Source organism: Rhodotorula paludigena (assembly GCF_050403205.1).
Source record: "Rhodotorula paludigena JCM10292 DNA, Rt_paludigena_JCM10292v1_ctg2, whole genome shotgun sequence".
NCBI classification, from domain to species: Eukaryota; Fungi; Basidiomycota; class Microbotryomycetes; order Sporidiobolales; family Sporidiobolaceae; genus Rhodotorula; species Rhodotorula paludigena.
In genome coordinates this window covers 399,173-411,315 of record NW_027481456.1, presented here as the reverse complement: position 1 = coordinate 411,315, position 12,143 = coordinate 399,173, and the positions used below count along the sequence as shown (strand labels likewise).

At 62.4% G+C, this 12,143-nt stretch overlaps 6 protein-coding genes across 6 annotated transcripts; 3 read left to right on the top strand and 3 right to left on the bottom strand.

The window, feature by feature from the left end:
• Positions 1-40: 40 nt before the first annotated feature.
• JCM10292_004448 (FMN-dependent alpha-hydroxy acid dehydrogenase) lies at positions 41-2,508 on the bottom strand (the record flags this gene model as incomplete). The annotated part of the gene is made up of 15 exons (XM_076645783.1): positions 41-102; positions 163-247; positions 316-364; positions 424-496; positions 564-652; positions 730-829; positions 889-983; positions 1,045-1,489; positions 1,603-1,612; positions 1,676-1,806; positions 1,862-1,904; positions 1,965-2,148; positions 2,210-2,214; positions 2,277-2,342; positions 2,422-2,508. The coding sequence occupies 15 exons, from the start codon at positions 2,506-2,508 to the stop codon at positions 41-43; spliced, it is 1,524 nt and encodes a 507-aa protein (XP_076508653.1).
• Positions 2,509-2,648: 140 nt separating this feature from the next.
• Positions 2,649-3,738, bottom strand: JCM10292_004447 (alpha/beta hydrolase; the record flags this gene model as incomplete). The annotated part of the gene is made up of 5 exons (XM_076645782.1): positions 2,649-2,759; positions 2,828-2,931; positions 2,999-3,020; positions 3,089-3,594; positions 3,684-3,738. The coding sequence occupies 5 exons, from the start codon at positions 3,736-3,738 to the stop codon at positions 2,649-2,651; spliced, it is 798 nt and encodes a 265-aa protein (XP_076508652.1).
• A 714-nt stretch (positions 3,739-4,452) lies between these two features.
• JCM10292_004446 (uncharacterized protein) lies at positions 4,453-6,503 on the top strand (the record flags this gene model as incomplete). Its single annotated transcript, XM_076645781.1, has 6 exons — positions 4,453-4,669; positions 4,763-5,586; positions 5,645-5,834; positions 5,899-5,996; positions 6,067-6,370; positions 6,436-6,503. 6 exons carry the CDS (start codon positions 4,453-4,455, stop codon positions 6,501-6,503), a joined length of 1,701 nt encoding a protein of 566 aa, XP_076508651.1.
• A 1,061-nt stretch (positions 6,504-7,564) lies between these two features.
• On the top strand, positions 7,565-9,673 carry JCM10292_004445 (uncharacterized protein; the record flags this gene model as incomplete). Its single annotated transcript, XM_076645780.1, has 8 exons — positions 7,565-7,581; positions 7,641-7,773; positions 7,841-7,870; positions 7,926-8,144; positions 8,207-8,271; positions 8,335-8,912; positions 8,983-9,123; positions 9,222-9,673. The coding sequence occupies 8 exons, from the start codon at positions 7,565-7,567 to the stop codon at positions 9,671-9,673; spliced, it is 1,635 nt and encodes a 544-aa protein (XP_076508650.1).
• Positions 9,674-9,868: 195 nt separating this feature from the next.
• On the bottom strand, positions 9,869-10,700 carry JCM10292_004444 (uncharacterized protein; the record flags this gene model as incomplete). Its single annotated transcript, XM_076645779.1, has 3 exons — positions 9,869-10,027; positions 10,093-10,624; positions 10,696-10,700. 3 exons carry the CDS (start codon positions 10,698-10,700, stop codon positions 9,869-9,871), a joined length of 696 nt encoding a protein of 231 aa, XP_076508649.1.
• A 475-nt stretch (positions 10,701-11,175) lies between these two features.
• Positions 11,176-12,115, top strand: JCM10292_004443 (uncharacterized protein; the record flags this gene model as incomplete). Its single annotated transcript, XM_076645778.1, has 3 exons — positions 11,176-11,554; positions 11,615-11,645; positions 11,713-12,115. The coding sequence occupies 3 exons, from the start codon at positions 11,176-11,178 to the stop codon at positions 12,113-12,115; spliced, it is 813 nt and encodes a 270-aa protein (XP_076508648.1).
• Positions 12,116-12,143: the final 28 nt, after the last annotated feature.

Below are 12,143 nucleotides of genomic sequence, written 5' to 3'. Positions count from 1 at the left end.
TTGTGGGGTCGATAGCGAACAGAGGATCAGGGGGATTCATCTACAGAAGCGCCTTGTTCTCCTTGCTGAGCAAGCGGGGCTGAGCACCGAGACCGTTCCCAACTGTGAGAACAGAAGTCAGCGGGGAACTGCAAGCCAGGAGAACATGAGCCAGTTACGCACCACCAGCAAGGGGCTCGTAGTTGGCGCGTCCAAGATAGTCGGGCACGCCCTCGACCTGACGCTGGTTGAGACCTGCCGTATCAATCTGCAGGAGGAGGTCAAGCGAGTCAGGAAAGCGAACATCAGGGGACGTGTAAGGCAAGACAGGCGCACCATGTCCGGCGTGACATCCGCCAGCGTCGGTGCGCCGATCAGTCGCATGCTGCAACGCTCGGCGATGTCAGTAGTAGAAATAGCGCCAAGGTCAAGCACAAGACGCACTTCATCTCCATCTCGTCCTTGAGGATCTGAATCGCACGCGAGACACCCTCCGAGCCGTATGCCGAGTAAGCGTCTACGTTGACGAGGCAAAGTCAACTTGGACCCACTACCAGTCGTAAGCTTCGTGGATAGGCACGCACAAAGGAAAGGTCGACCGATGCCGACGGCAGTAGCGCCCAGGGCGATAGCCTTGAGAACGTCGCCGGCGCGGCGAACACCACCGTCGATGCTGCAAAATGAACAGCAATGATCAGTAAAGTTGACGCGTGTTGCGGAGCGCCGCGAGCGCGCGAGTACGACACTCACTAGACCTCGAATCCGTTCTTAAGCAGGTCGCGCTTGCGCAGCTCGCGCATGACCTCCTCGAGGATCTCGATGCCCGACCTAGCAAAGTCCAGCTGGCGGCCTATGTGCAGACGGAAGATCAGTCGAAGGCCCCAACGCAGAGATGGACCATGGGCGCACCTCCGTGGTTCGAGAGGACGACACCCGCGAGACCCGCCTCGGCGGCAAGAACTGCATCCTCGGCACACTGCACTCCCTTGAGGATGATCGGCATCCTGTTGGTAGATGACGGTCAGCAGCGTGTGAGTGGCTGGAGTGGAGTGGGACTAGACGCACTTGGTGATGGACTTGAACCAGGGGATATCCTTCCACGACAGGCCGGGGTCGATGAACGACGAGATAGCCCTGGCGGCACCCTGCGTCTTGTCAACCGACTCGCCCTGCGTCCGCTGCACGTTCGAGCCCTCGTCGGCGAACTTTTGCCGCATGTCCTTCTCGCGGCGACCGAGTTGCGGTGCGTCAACAGTGATGAAGAGGCCCTTGATCCCGCGCTTCTCGGCATGCTGAACGATCTTGCGCGTGATTTCGCGGTCCTTGTTGACGTAGAGCTGCATGAACTGGACCTGGCCCGGCTTGGCGGCGTCGACGATCTCGTCGAATGAACAGGAAGCGAGGGTCGGGATCATCTGGATGACACCCTGCTCTGCACCAGCCCAGGTCAAGTTCTTCTCGCCCTCAGGATGGCCAAGCTTGCCGAGCGCGGTGGCGGTGATGTAGATCGCTGAGGGAAGAGGGCACGTCAGTCCGCTGCAGCATTTGCGTGACCTCTGTGCCTTGACGCCGCCAGCAGTGTCCGAAGACTCGGTGTAGAGCTAGCATGTTGTAGCGGCTTACGGATTGTTGTCTGCAACGTAAACTCCGGTCAGCCTTCTCAAGCAGTGACGGAACCGACATCAACTGCACGCACCTTGTGGCCGAGGATGGTCGAACTGAAGTCAATCGTGGTGACATCGCGGAGGATGCGGGGCCGGAACCAGATGCGCTGGTAAGCGTTGCGGTTCTCGCGCATAGTGATCTCGTCGTCGGCACCAGAAGAGTCTGTCCGGCAGCTGCATCAGTAGGCCATTCATAAGGGACAGGGAGGCGAGCTCACAGTAAGCCCAGGCGCCGGTCGGCAGAACCGACTTGGCGACCGCCTGCGAACCGAGGGACGACGTGAGTTTGCGATGCGAGCGGAGAGGGCACAACCGACGCACCTCGAAGTCGTAAAGACTCAGGCACTCGTCAATGGGCGGCTTCTCTGCCACGCGCTTCTTGCGGTCCTTCTCCTCCTGCGTCTCCTCCTTCGGCTTGATCTCGAGACCCGAAAGGTCGACCGGCCCGAGGTGCTTGTCCTTCGGAAGGTACTGCTCGAGCGTCCCAGGCGGGTGGATCGGTTCGCTGCGTGAGCGTCCATCATGAGTGACGAGCAGGACGGAGACCCTGAAAGGTAAGTACGCACTAGGCCTGCGTACGACGGCGAGTCGAGATCAGCGAGTGCTCGTTCGCTGCAGCAAGATAGGACGAACCTCGGTCGCATCCTCCCCGGCGTATTTCAGCAGGATTGCTTGACCACCGGGATGCTCGGGCGCGAACTGCGGGCCCCAGCAGAGCCGTCAGCGTTGTCGAGCACAAGAGCCGAAAGTCGAAGTGGACGGTCGAGATCGAGCGCACCTCTGTCAGGTCGTAGGCGTTGCCCTTGACGATCAGCCAGAGCGAGTCCTTGCCTGCGTGCTTGCTGACCTCGCTGTGATGCAACATGCTGCCGGTCGCGAGTGTGGCGCTGGCAGAGGCAGGTGCGCCGGCCCCCCACCAAAAAGTACCCCGCGCTCCGCTTCCGGGACGATTCGCACGTCTCCGCACTGGCTCTACTGGTCCTCCAACGGTGCACTTCGTTTAGTCTACAGCTTGCCGCCCTCTACCGGTGTATCCGCACCCGAACCTGACGGCGACGCGAGCGAGTTCGCCGCTTCAATGCCTCCACCACCGTCTCCGAACGCTTCGATATACGCCTGGGAGCACGTATGATCAGCAGAGACCATTGCAACGCTTAGTGCCCCGCGAAAAGGGCAGGACGCACCTGGATAAACTTGCGCCAGCTCGCCTTGCTCGGCGTGTGGTGTCCGCCCTCGTGCCATTCGACCCGCGCCCCGTCAAATGCCTGCGTGAGCGGCACCGAGCGCTCTGTCCAGCACGCCAAGTGAGTACAACGACAGAGACGAACAAGATCAGGCAAAGCGCGGAAGCGTACCTTCGCCAACGATGGTGTCGCCCTGCGAAGATGCGAGTCCGCCGTCAGTCCGCCGCGCCTGTCGACCGTGTGTAGTTCCGCAGGACGTACCTTGCCAAGGATATGCAGCGTTGGGGTCTTGGGCTTGGTATCGAAATACGCGCTCGTTCGCGGGTCTAGTGGGAAGAAGCCCGCCGACAGGATGGCGAATTGAAACGGCTTTGGCGGCCACTGTACATCCGGGTCGCTGCTCGGTTCCGCAAAGATCGGGTCGAGGGACGGGTTCTCGCACAGTGCCGCCAGCATGGCCGCGCACGCCGCGCCTTGGGAGAAACCGAAAACGCCGTCAAACGGCCCGGACTTCTCGAGGATACCGCGCAGGTAGTGCAGCGTCTCGTCAAACTTGGTGAACTTGCGGTATTTGCCGTCTTGCGACTCGGCGAACCACCACGCCCGCGGCGTGTCGGCCTCCGACGTGGGCGCGGCGGAGGCGTCCGAGTCGAACTTGTTCTTGAAATCGGAAGGATCCGTTGGCATTTCGACGACGTGCGGTGGGTCGACAAAGACCAGCTCTGCCGAGTCCTTCAGTGACCTGCGCAAGGCGCCGAGACGACCGCCTGACAGAAGAGAATACGATGAGATGCATGAGTAGCAGAGCTCGCTGGGAGGAACGAGGATGCGACGCGACGCCGCATCATTCACGCACTAAAGATTGTCGCGTTCTGCGTGTAGCCCGGCAGCATCAGAATGCGCGGGACCATGTTGACGGCAGTCGGCGGCTCGAAGCTTAGAGACGAGACTGGAAGGCAGCGACGAGACGGGACGAGGTGCAGCGCGGCTCTCGCAGACGAGCAAGGACGTGCAGCGGCAAGCTCAGGCGCAGGCTCCTGATCCGCACAAAAAGCGGGCGGAAGCGGTTCTGGTTGAGGACAAGCCCCTGTCTGCGGCCGTCCGTTCGCTTCTTTCACCTGCTGAGATTGCGCTCGAGCGACTCTTTGCTGTCTTTGCTTCTTCGTGCTTCTGGCTGCGTGACTGTCCGCTACGGGCGCAGAGGGAAGAGCAGCCAAACAGGTCAATGGGCGAATCCGCAGCACGAGGGGCTGGATCGCCGTAGCGACGCCTTCCTCTCTCGGCTAAACGACGCTGGAGGGCTGGTCCGTTTCGCTCTCGCTTCGCTTGACCGTGCCAGCCTTGCTGCTCCACGCGCTGGCCCCGACGAGCCTGCCCCGCCAGCCAGCCAGCCTTGCGCTCCCGTCCCTCCTCCTCACCACCGTTCTATTGCCAGTCGAACGGGGCTCTGCCTGGCGCCATTTGCGTTCTCGCTAGCCACACGCGCGAGCTAGCAAGTCAAGTGTGACACTTCAACCGCCCCACCCAGGCCGGCCGCGTTCCCACGGCTTTGCGCGCGCTCTCGCCTGCACGCCTCCCCACTTCCTCCCTACGCCCGCCGGTCCAACCTGCAGACAGCGGCATAGATGGGCCTGCTCTCGCGCAAGAAGACTGACCCGAAGCAGTCGGCTCCGCCCGCAATCTCGGGCCCGCTCCCCACGGCGACACCGCCTACCATCGCCACGACCGACTACTCGAAGAAGTACCCCAATTCGACGGGCAGCTACGGCAGCGGGTATGGCGCACCGCAGCAGCAGGCATCCGGGTTGCCTAGCCCTCCACGCAGCCCAGTCGAAGCAGGTTGTGCGTCGGCTTCCCCTCAGCGCTCGACGGCGAAGGCTCCATTTCTGACGCTGACGTCGATATCTCGCTCTGCCCCTGTGCGACCGCCTGCAGACGCTCACCAGCAGCAGGCGTCGGCACAGTCCTACTCGTCGAATCAGTCCGGCCACCGCCCGCAGAACTCGACGTCGCGAGCAGGCGGATACGGCGGGCAGGATCACGGCTACGGGCAATCTCAGCAGCAGAAGCTGGCGGTGCGGGACGAGCAGCAGTACGGTGGAAACGGCGGTGCTTATCACGACTCGCGAGGATACGGTGATGTCGAGGGCAAGATGGGCACGCTCGGCATCAACGGGCAGCACGCTCGCGCGGACCAGATGACTGTGGACGACACCGACATGATGGACGCTTCGAGCGGGCAGTATGGCAGTTCGTCGCAGCACGGGCACGGCGGATACCACGACTCGCGAGGCGTGCCGCAGTCTGCGTCGGCACGGCACCAGCAGCAGGCAGGCGGCGGATACGGTCACCAGACGCACGCTTCGCGCCAGATCTCGCGGCAGCCCGAAGCAATCCCGCAAGTCGTGCTCTCGCCCACGCCATCTCAGACGTCGTCCGTCTCGCGCAAGACATCGTCGCGGTACAGCTTGACCGACTTCACCTTCATCCGCACGCTCGGGACGGGTTCCTTCGGCCGTGTACACCTCGTTCGGTCGCAGCACAACCAGCGATCCTACGCAATCAAGGTGCTGTCGAAGGAGCGGGTCGTCAAGATGAAGCAGGTCGAGCACACCAACTCGGAGCGTGAGATGCTCGAGCGCGTTCGACACCCGTTCCTCGTCAACCTGTGGGGCACGTTCAAGGACTCGAAGAATTTGTACATGGTCATGGACTTCGTCGCTGGCGGCGAGCTTTTCAGCCTCTTGCGAAAGAGCCAGGTGCGTCCCGGCCGCCTCCCTCCAACCGGCCGACTTGGCTGACTCTGCTCTTCCGCAGCGCTTCCCGGATCCCGTCGCAAAGTTCTTCGCAGCAGAAGTTGCCCTCGCGCTCGACTACCTCCACTCCCTCGACATTATCTACCGCGACCTCAAGCCCGAAAATATCCTGCTCGGCGCAGACGGGCACGTCAAGATCACCGACTTTGGCTTCGCAAAGCACGTTCCCGATATCACCTGGACTCTCTGCGGTGTGTCTCCTTTCATCCCGCCGCAGCGGCAGTTAGGCAGGACGCTGACCTACATGGTCTCCAGGGACGCCCGACTACCTGGCGCCCGAGATTGTCCAGTCACGCGGCTACAACAAGAGCGTCGACTGGTACGCGCTCGGCGTGCTCATGTTTGAAATGCTCGTGCGTCTCTGCTGCTCTTCCTGCCGACCGCTTTGCCGTGCCTCGGGCTAATTGTCCGTTCGTCTCGCAGGCCGGCTACCCTCCCTTCTTCACCGAGGACTCGAACCCGATGCGGCTGTATGAGAAGATCATTGCTGGCAAAATCCGGTACCCGGCCTACTTCACGCCCGAAGCCAAGGACCTGCTCAAGTCGCTCTTGACCAACGACATCACCAAGCGCTTCGGCAACTTGGCGAACGGCTCGCGCGACATCTTCGGCCATGTTTGGTTCCAGGAGGTTGACTGGGAGCGCCTGTACCGCAAGGAGATCCCGGCGCCTTACGTCCCGAAGGTTGAGGGCGACTGGGACGCTAGCAACTTTGACGCATACCCTGGTGCGTTTGCACTTGCTGACCCCGTTATTATCCATCCTTCTCTGACGCTCTGTCCCTTCTTGCAGAGGTTGATCTCAGCGAGTACGGCTCGACTGGCCCGGACCCTCACGGCCACCTCTTCCCGCTCTTCTAGTCGCCAGTGGCCACGCTCACGCATGCGCTTTGATGATTACTCCTACCTCATCCATCACACCGCTTCTGCATCCCCTCATCATTCACCCGTCATCCTGGCGGCGCCGCTGGCTGGTGCCGCTCTCTCGCTTTCATTTCTCTTTGTCTCGCACCTCGAACTTCCCGCTTACAGACTCTATCGCCTTATTGCCTCGCCCACACACCATCCCTTTGTAGCATTCTTGCGGTTCAGTATGGAAGAGCAACCCGTTGGACGGAAGTCTTGTCCCTGCCCATTGCGCACTCACACACCTCTCGCATTTTGCGACTCTCGAGTCATGGCTCGGCCTGCATGTGTGGTAGGCTCCCACAGAGGCATAGCCCGCCTCAAAGTCGTCAGCCCACTGCGCGCGTGCGCTTCGCCCCCTCTTTGTACTCACTGCGATCCTCTCACCCGTCGACCACTCGGCGACCGACCTGACGGCCGGAACAGCACACGTGAACGTCTGTGGGATGAGTCGACGGTGCAGGCTGCTCATGTTGCAGTAGACTCGCTTGCTTTCGAGCTCGCTCGATCATCTCCCCGCTCGACTTGACAATCTCGCCTAGCCAAGGCGAGTAGCGCTCGGACTGTGCAGACGTCGTGCGCAGACACAAAGTCGTCACCGCTGTGCTTCGCTGGGCTACTGCTTTTGCGGAGAGCGTCCGCCGCTGGTGCCCTCGAGCTCACTGCACCTGATGAGGGCTCCCGCCGTCGGCGCGAGACGGCGCGCGAAGGCGCGTGCTAGAAACGGGACCTCAACAAATGGGACAGTGCGCACCGGTCCCGCGGAAAAGGCCAGCACGCCGGCGGCCTTCCCTCCCACGCGCTTATCGGCGGGCGGTTCCTTCGCGCGCGAAAGCTCCCCGCATCTTTCGGAAGTTGGCAGCGCTCTGGGCCTCCCCATCGGCAGGATGGACCTCCTCAATCGTTCCGACAAGCCGCGCGCGTGTGCAGTCGATCTCGCTCCTATCGTCACGACTCACTCTCCTCGCTCTTCTTTCCTTCTCTATCTCGCTATCCGTTCTTCTTCCCTCATCGACATGGATTTCCTACGCAAGTGAGTATGCTTGGCCCTTGTTCACGCAAGCCTGGCACTGATCGTCTCGGCTTTCGCAGAATCGACCGTATCTGCAAGGTCGAGCAGGAGGCCGGCTGGAAGGGTCCGGGCCACGAGCGCTTCTCCAACAAGGATCTTGATCCAGTACCCCGCGAGAAGCGGACTTGGGGTCTTTTGTCGACCGTCTCTTACGTGCGCCACCTCTCTCTGCGCTGATTGTGCTATATTCAGGCCGCTGACTTTCGACTCTCGCTTGCAGTGGTGCTCGGACCAGTTCTCGCCGTCCTCAGTGAGTTCGTCCTCCCTGATCATTGGTTACTAGACTGACCATCTCGCCCTTGCAGTGGTCCCTCGGCGCTTCGCTCATCGCCATGGGCTTGACGGCTCGCGAAGCCATCCCGATCACCTTCTTCGGCTTCTTCTTGTGCGGCATTATCATCGCCATCAACGCGCAGATCGGCGCGAGCACCCACTGCTCCTTCCCGGTCCTCATCCGGGCTTCGATGGGCATGTGGGGTTCCTACCCGGCCATCCTCGTCCGCTGCATTCTGTCCCTTCTCTGGGTGAGCTTTCCCGTCGCCATCGCCCTGCGACAACGTTCGTGACTGACCCTTGTTTGTTCCAGCTCGCCATCCAGACTTACCTCGCCGGATCCATGACTGCGCAGCTCATTGGCGCTATCTGGCCCTCGTGAGTTTCGCCTACAGGGTTGGGAACGGCAGGACCATAGCCTGACGCCTCTTTCGCCTGCAGCTACTTGCGCTTGCCCAACCATTTCCCCGAAGACCTTGGCATCACGTCGGCGCAGTTCGGCGGCTTCATGCTGTACTGGGCGGTTCAGAGCCCGCTGGCCATGATCCCCGTTCACAAGATCCGCATCCTGTTCAATATCAAGGCGATTATCTGCCCCATCGGATACTCGGCGATCTGCTTCTGGGCGCTCGCAATCACCAAGGGCCATGCGCCGTCCCTCGACGGCCCTATCGACACCAGCCTCGCTCCCAAGGGCGACAAGGGCCTCGCCATCGTCCTCGCTCTGAACAGCATCGCGGGCTTGTACAGTACCCTGCAGGTCAACATCCCCGACTTCACGCGCTTCTCGTCTGCCAAGCAGTCGATGTTCTGGCAGGCCCTCGTCGTCCCCGTCACCGGTACCTGGCCCGTCGCATGCGGCATCATCTCGACCGCGGCTGCCTCCAAGCTCTACGGCGTCGAGGCCTGGGACGCTGCGACTCTCGTCGGACTCTGGGGCCAGGACAGTGTCGGCCGCGCCGCCCGCTTCTTCGTCGCTGCGATGTTCCTTCTGTCCGCCCTCGGTGTCAACATTTCGGGTACGTCTCGAGGCCTCGTAGAGTCCGCTCTTTTGGAGTGGTTGCTGACTGTACCGTTTGCGTTCGGCAGCCAACTCGATCTCGTTTGCGACCGACATGACCGCCGTTCTCCCTCGTTACCTCACCATCTTCCGCGCGACGATCCTCTCGAGCATCCTCTGTCTCGCCATCAACCCTTGGAAGGTCGTCAACGGCTCTGAGAGCTTCTACAGTGAGTCGCCCCAGTCAGGCGCTAGCGAGCACTCTCGCGCCTCGCGGATCTTTCCGCCCGTCTCGAGCACCAACGCTGACTCGCTCTCCTTCTTGCAGACTTCCTCCAGTCGTACTCGGTGCTGCTCGGCCCCATCGCCTGCATCCTCTTCACCGACTTCTACCTCGTCCGCAAGGGCCGCGTCGACGTGCGCGAGCTGTACAACCCCGACGGTCCGTTCGCCTACACGTACGGCGTCAACTGGCGCGCCTACGCCGCCTGGATCGGCTCAGTCGCGCCCAACCTGCCCGGTCTCATCCGCGCGATCAACCCGGACGCGATGGAGGAGAATGCGGCGACGCTTTACCTGTACGCGTTCGGCTGGGGCGTCGGCTGCGTCCTCGCCGTCGTCCTCTACTACGTCATCTGCCTCGTCTTCCCGCCGCACGCGTCCTTCAACCAGGAGAAGGTCTACGAGATCGACGAGATCGAGGAGACCGGGGCGGCAAGCTCGTCGGACGCCGACCTGGAGAAGAAGGACTCGACCTCGGCCCAGATTATCGCTGTCTGAGCGTCTCGTCGCTTGAGAAACTCCTCACTTAGAGCAACCTGTATCTGCTTCTCTCGAATCCCGGTTAATGTGTCACTCGTCGCGTCTCCCATCTGTGCAAACGTGTCCTCTTTGTCTCTCCATAGCTTATGTTACAGAGAGCTGACAGAGACGTCAAGGTGTCGAGCAGAGCGCCGAAAGCGTGCATTGCGGGCCTCATCGCCTCGAGAACCCCAAGCTCGAGAGCAAGCCTGGCCGCCGCTCCGGGATGCCCTGCGCCTTGTACGCCAACCTCGTCTTGTTCCAGTTCCACGCTGCGTTGAGGTAGAAGCCTGCGACGCCCCACAGCACGCCTTGCAGCAGCGGGAAGACGACCTGGAGGACGAGGACTGAGCGTAAGAGCAGGGCGCAAGGGAGGAGGACGACCGAGCGAAACGCACCTGATCCCGCAGAATCACATACGAGACCTTGCTCCACTCAATGCGGAGGCCGGCCATGAGGACGTCGCTCGGATGCTCGTCCTGCGCCGCGCCTTCCGCCGTCAATGCCGCCGATGCCAATGCGGCCTTCTCCGCCGTAGCAACCTTTCCGCTCTTCTCGCCCGCCTCAGCTGCTGCTCTTGCCCCTGCTGCGCCGTCTGCGCGATGCAGGAATGGCCGAATGGACGCAAGCACTCCCTGCTCGTACCGCAGGTCGGGAATGGGCGGGACAGGGATCTGGTCCGGCCGCGAGCGGCGAAGCGGCGCATCCGAGTAATCCGAGGCGTCGGACTCCGAGTTGCTGAAGTCGAGAGGATCCCTGCGGCGGCGAGTGCGGCGCGGCGTGCTCCCGGATGCGTGGGGGCGGGAGGCGCGGTCTTGCTCTGCGAGGCGCGCCGACAGCCCGTGCAGCCCGACCGAGTCGTACACTGCCTGTCCGGTCTTGAGGTCGCTCGTGCGCTGCAAGCCGGGGACATGCGAGGGGTCGAGTGACCTGTTGCCATGACGAGATGAGCAGGAGAGGTCAGCGGAAGCGACGGGTTTACCCGGTCTGCAGAGACGCACGTCATGCTGTGTTTGCTCTGAGTGTACTCGCCCAGACAGCAGAGCAGCACGAGGATGCAGCGAGGTGCTGGCGGGAGCCAAGTCCGCGATCCCTCGTCCTCCGCGCCCTCTAGCTCGATCCCGCCACTCGAAGCAGCGCGCAAGGCCCTCGCGACGCTCGTACGGGCTGTTTTGACCCACCTGGGCGAGCAAAGGACCGTCGTCGCGCTGTCTCGTGCTTCCGCCTCGCCTCCTCCGGCTTCATCAGCAAGTCGTGTGCGCACAGCCACAGACCGTCGTGAGCAGGCGAGCAGCGCACTCTGGACCTTGCTTGACTTAGCTACGAAGGCCGTGAGTCCTGCAGTCACCGTCCCCTTTGCCGGGGATGCTCGAAGCACGCCCACCTCGGCGTTTCCGTCCGGCTCACCTTGTCGCTCGTCCGCAGCTCGCGCCAATCTCCCTCGAAACAACGCGCAAAGCGACGAGGCGGGTCTGATCATCATGCTCGCGTCACGAACTATACTCGCGGCCCTCGCGCTCGCTACCGCCGCCTTGTCCCTCCCGACGCAGCCCATGACTCCCTTCGTCGGTGCACCGCACGGCGACATCTTCCGCTCGAACGACGAGCTCGAGTGCGACCTGCTGCGCGTCACATTCGGCGGAGGCGAGGGGCCGCCGTACTCGATCAACTTCGTCTCGCCGCCACCTTCGAACAACGCGTCTGTCGACGACGTCGAGGTTCTGGACCGACTCGGCGTTATGGGCATGCCGGGATTCACGTGGTGGGACGTCGATTCTTCCAACTTGAAGGTGGGCGACGTCGTCGCATTGCAGATCATCGACCGCGTCGGGCAGGTTGGGTACAGCGTCAACCGACGAGGTGCGCGGGCTGCGTTCACTTTCTCGACCTTGCGGGCGTTGCTCATTAGTTCACGTACAGTCGCGGAGGCGCGTCTGAACGAGTACTGCCAGTGCGTTCCGCGCTCTTCCGCCCGGACAGCCACGTTGAAGTCGATGCTGACGCAGCTGTTGTGGCAGCTACCCCGGTGCATTCTGGCCTCCCTCCCGCTGGGACGGTACCCACTTCTCCATCATGCTCGTCGCCATCTTCCTCGGCATCCCCTTCACCGTGGGCTTCCTGTCGGGCATGCGCGAATCGTGGGCCAAGAGCCGTGCCGCCGCGCGACTCGCCGCGCGTGAAGCGAGCGCGAACGCCGGCATGCAGCTGCAGGAGCGCAGCTCGACGCACGCGGCGGGCGCCGAGGGCGAGAGGCAGCATGTGCTGGGCGAAGACGACGAGCGCACCTCGCTCGAAGACGAGGACCGGCCGCTCCTGCGCGCGGATGGGCAGGCCGACGAGCCGTCTTCGGCACCGCCTGGGTACGACGAGGCGGTCAAGGAGGGTACGGGCGACGATGTTGCAGGGGAACGACGGGTGTAGGGCTCTGCGAGGACGAGACGTGGCGCTG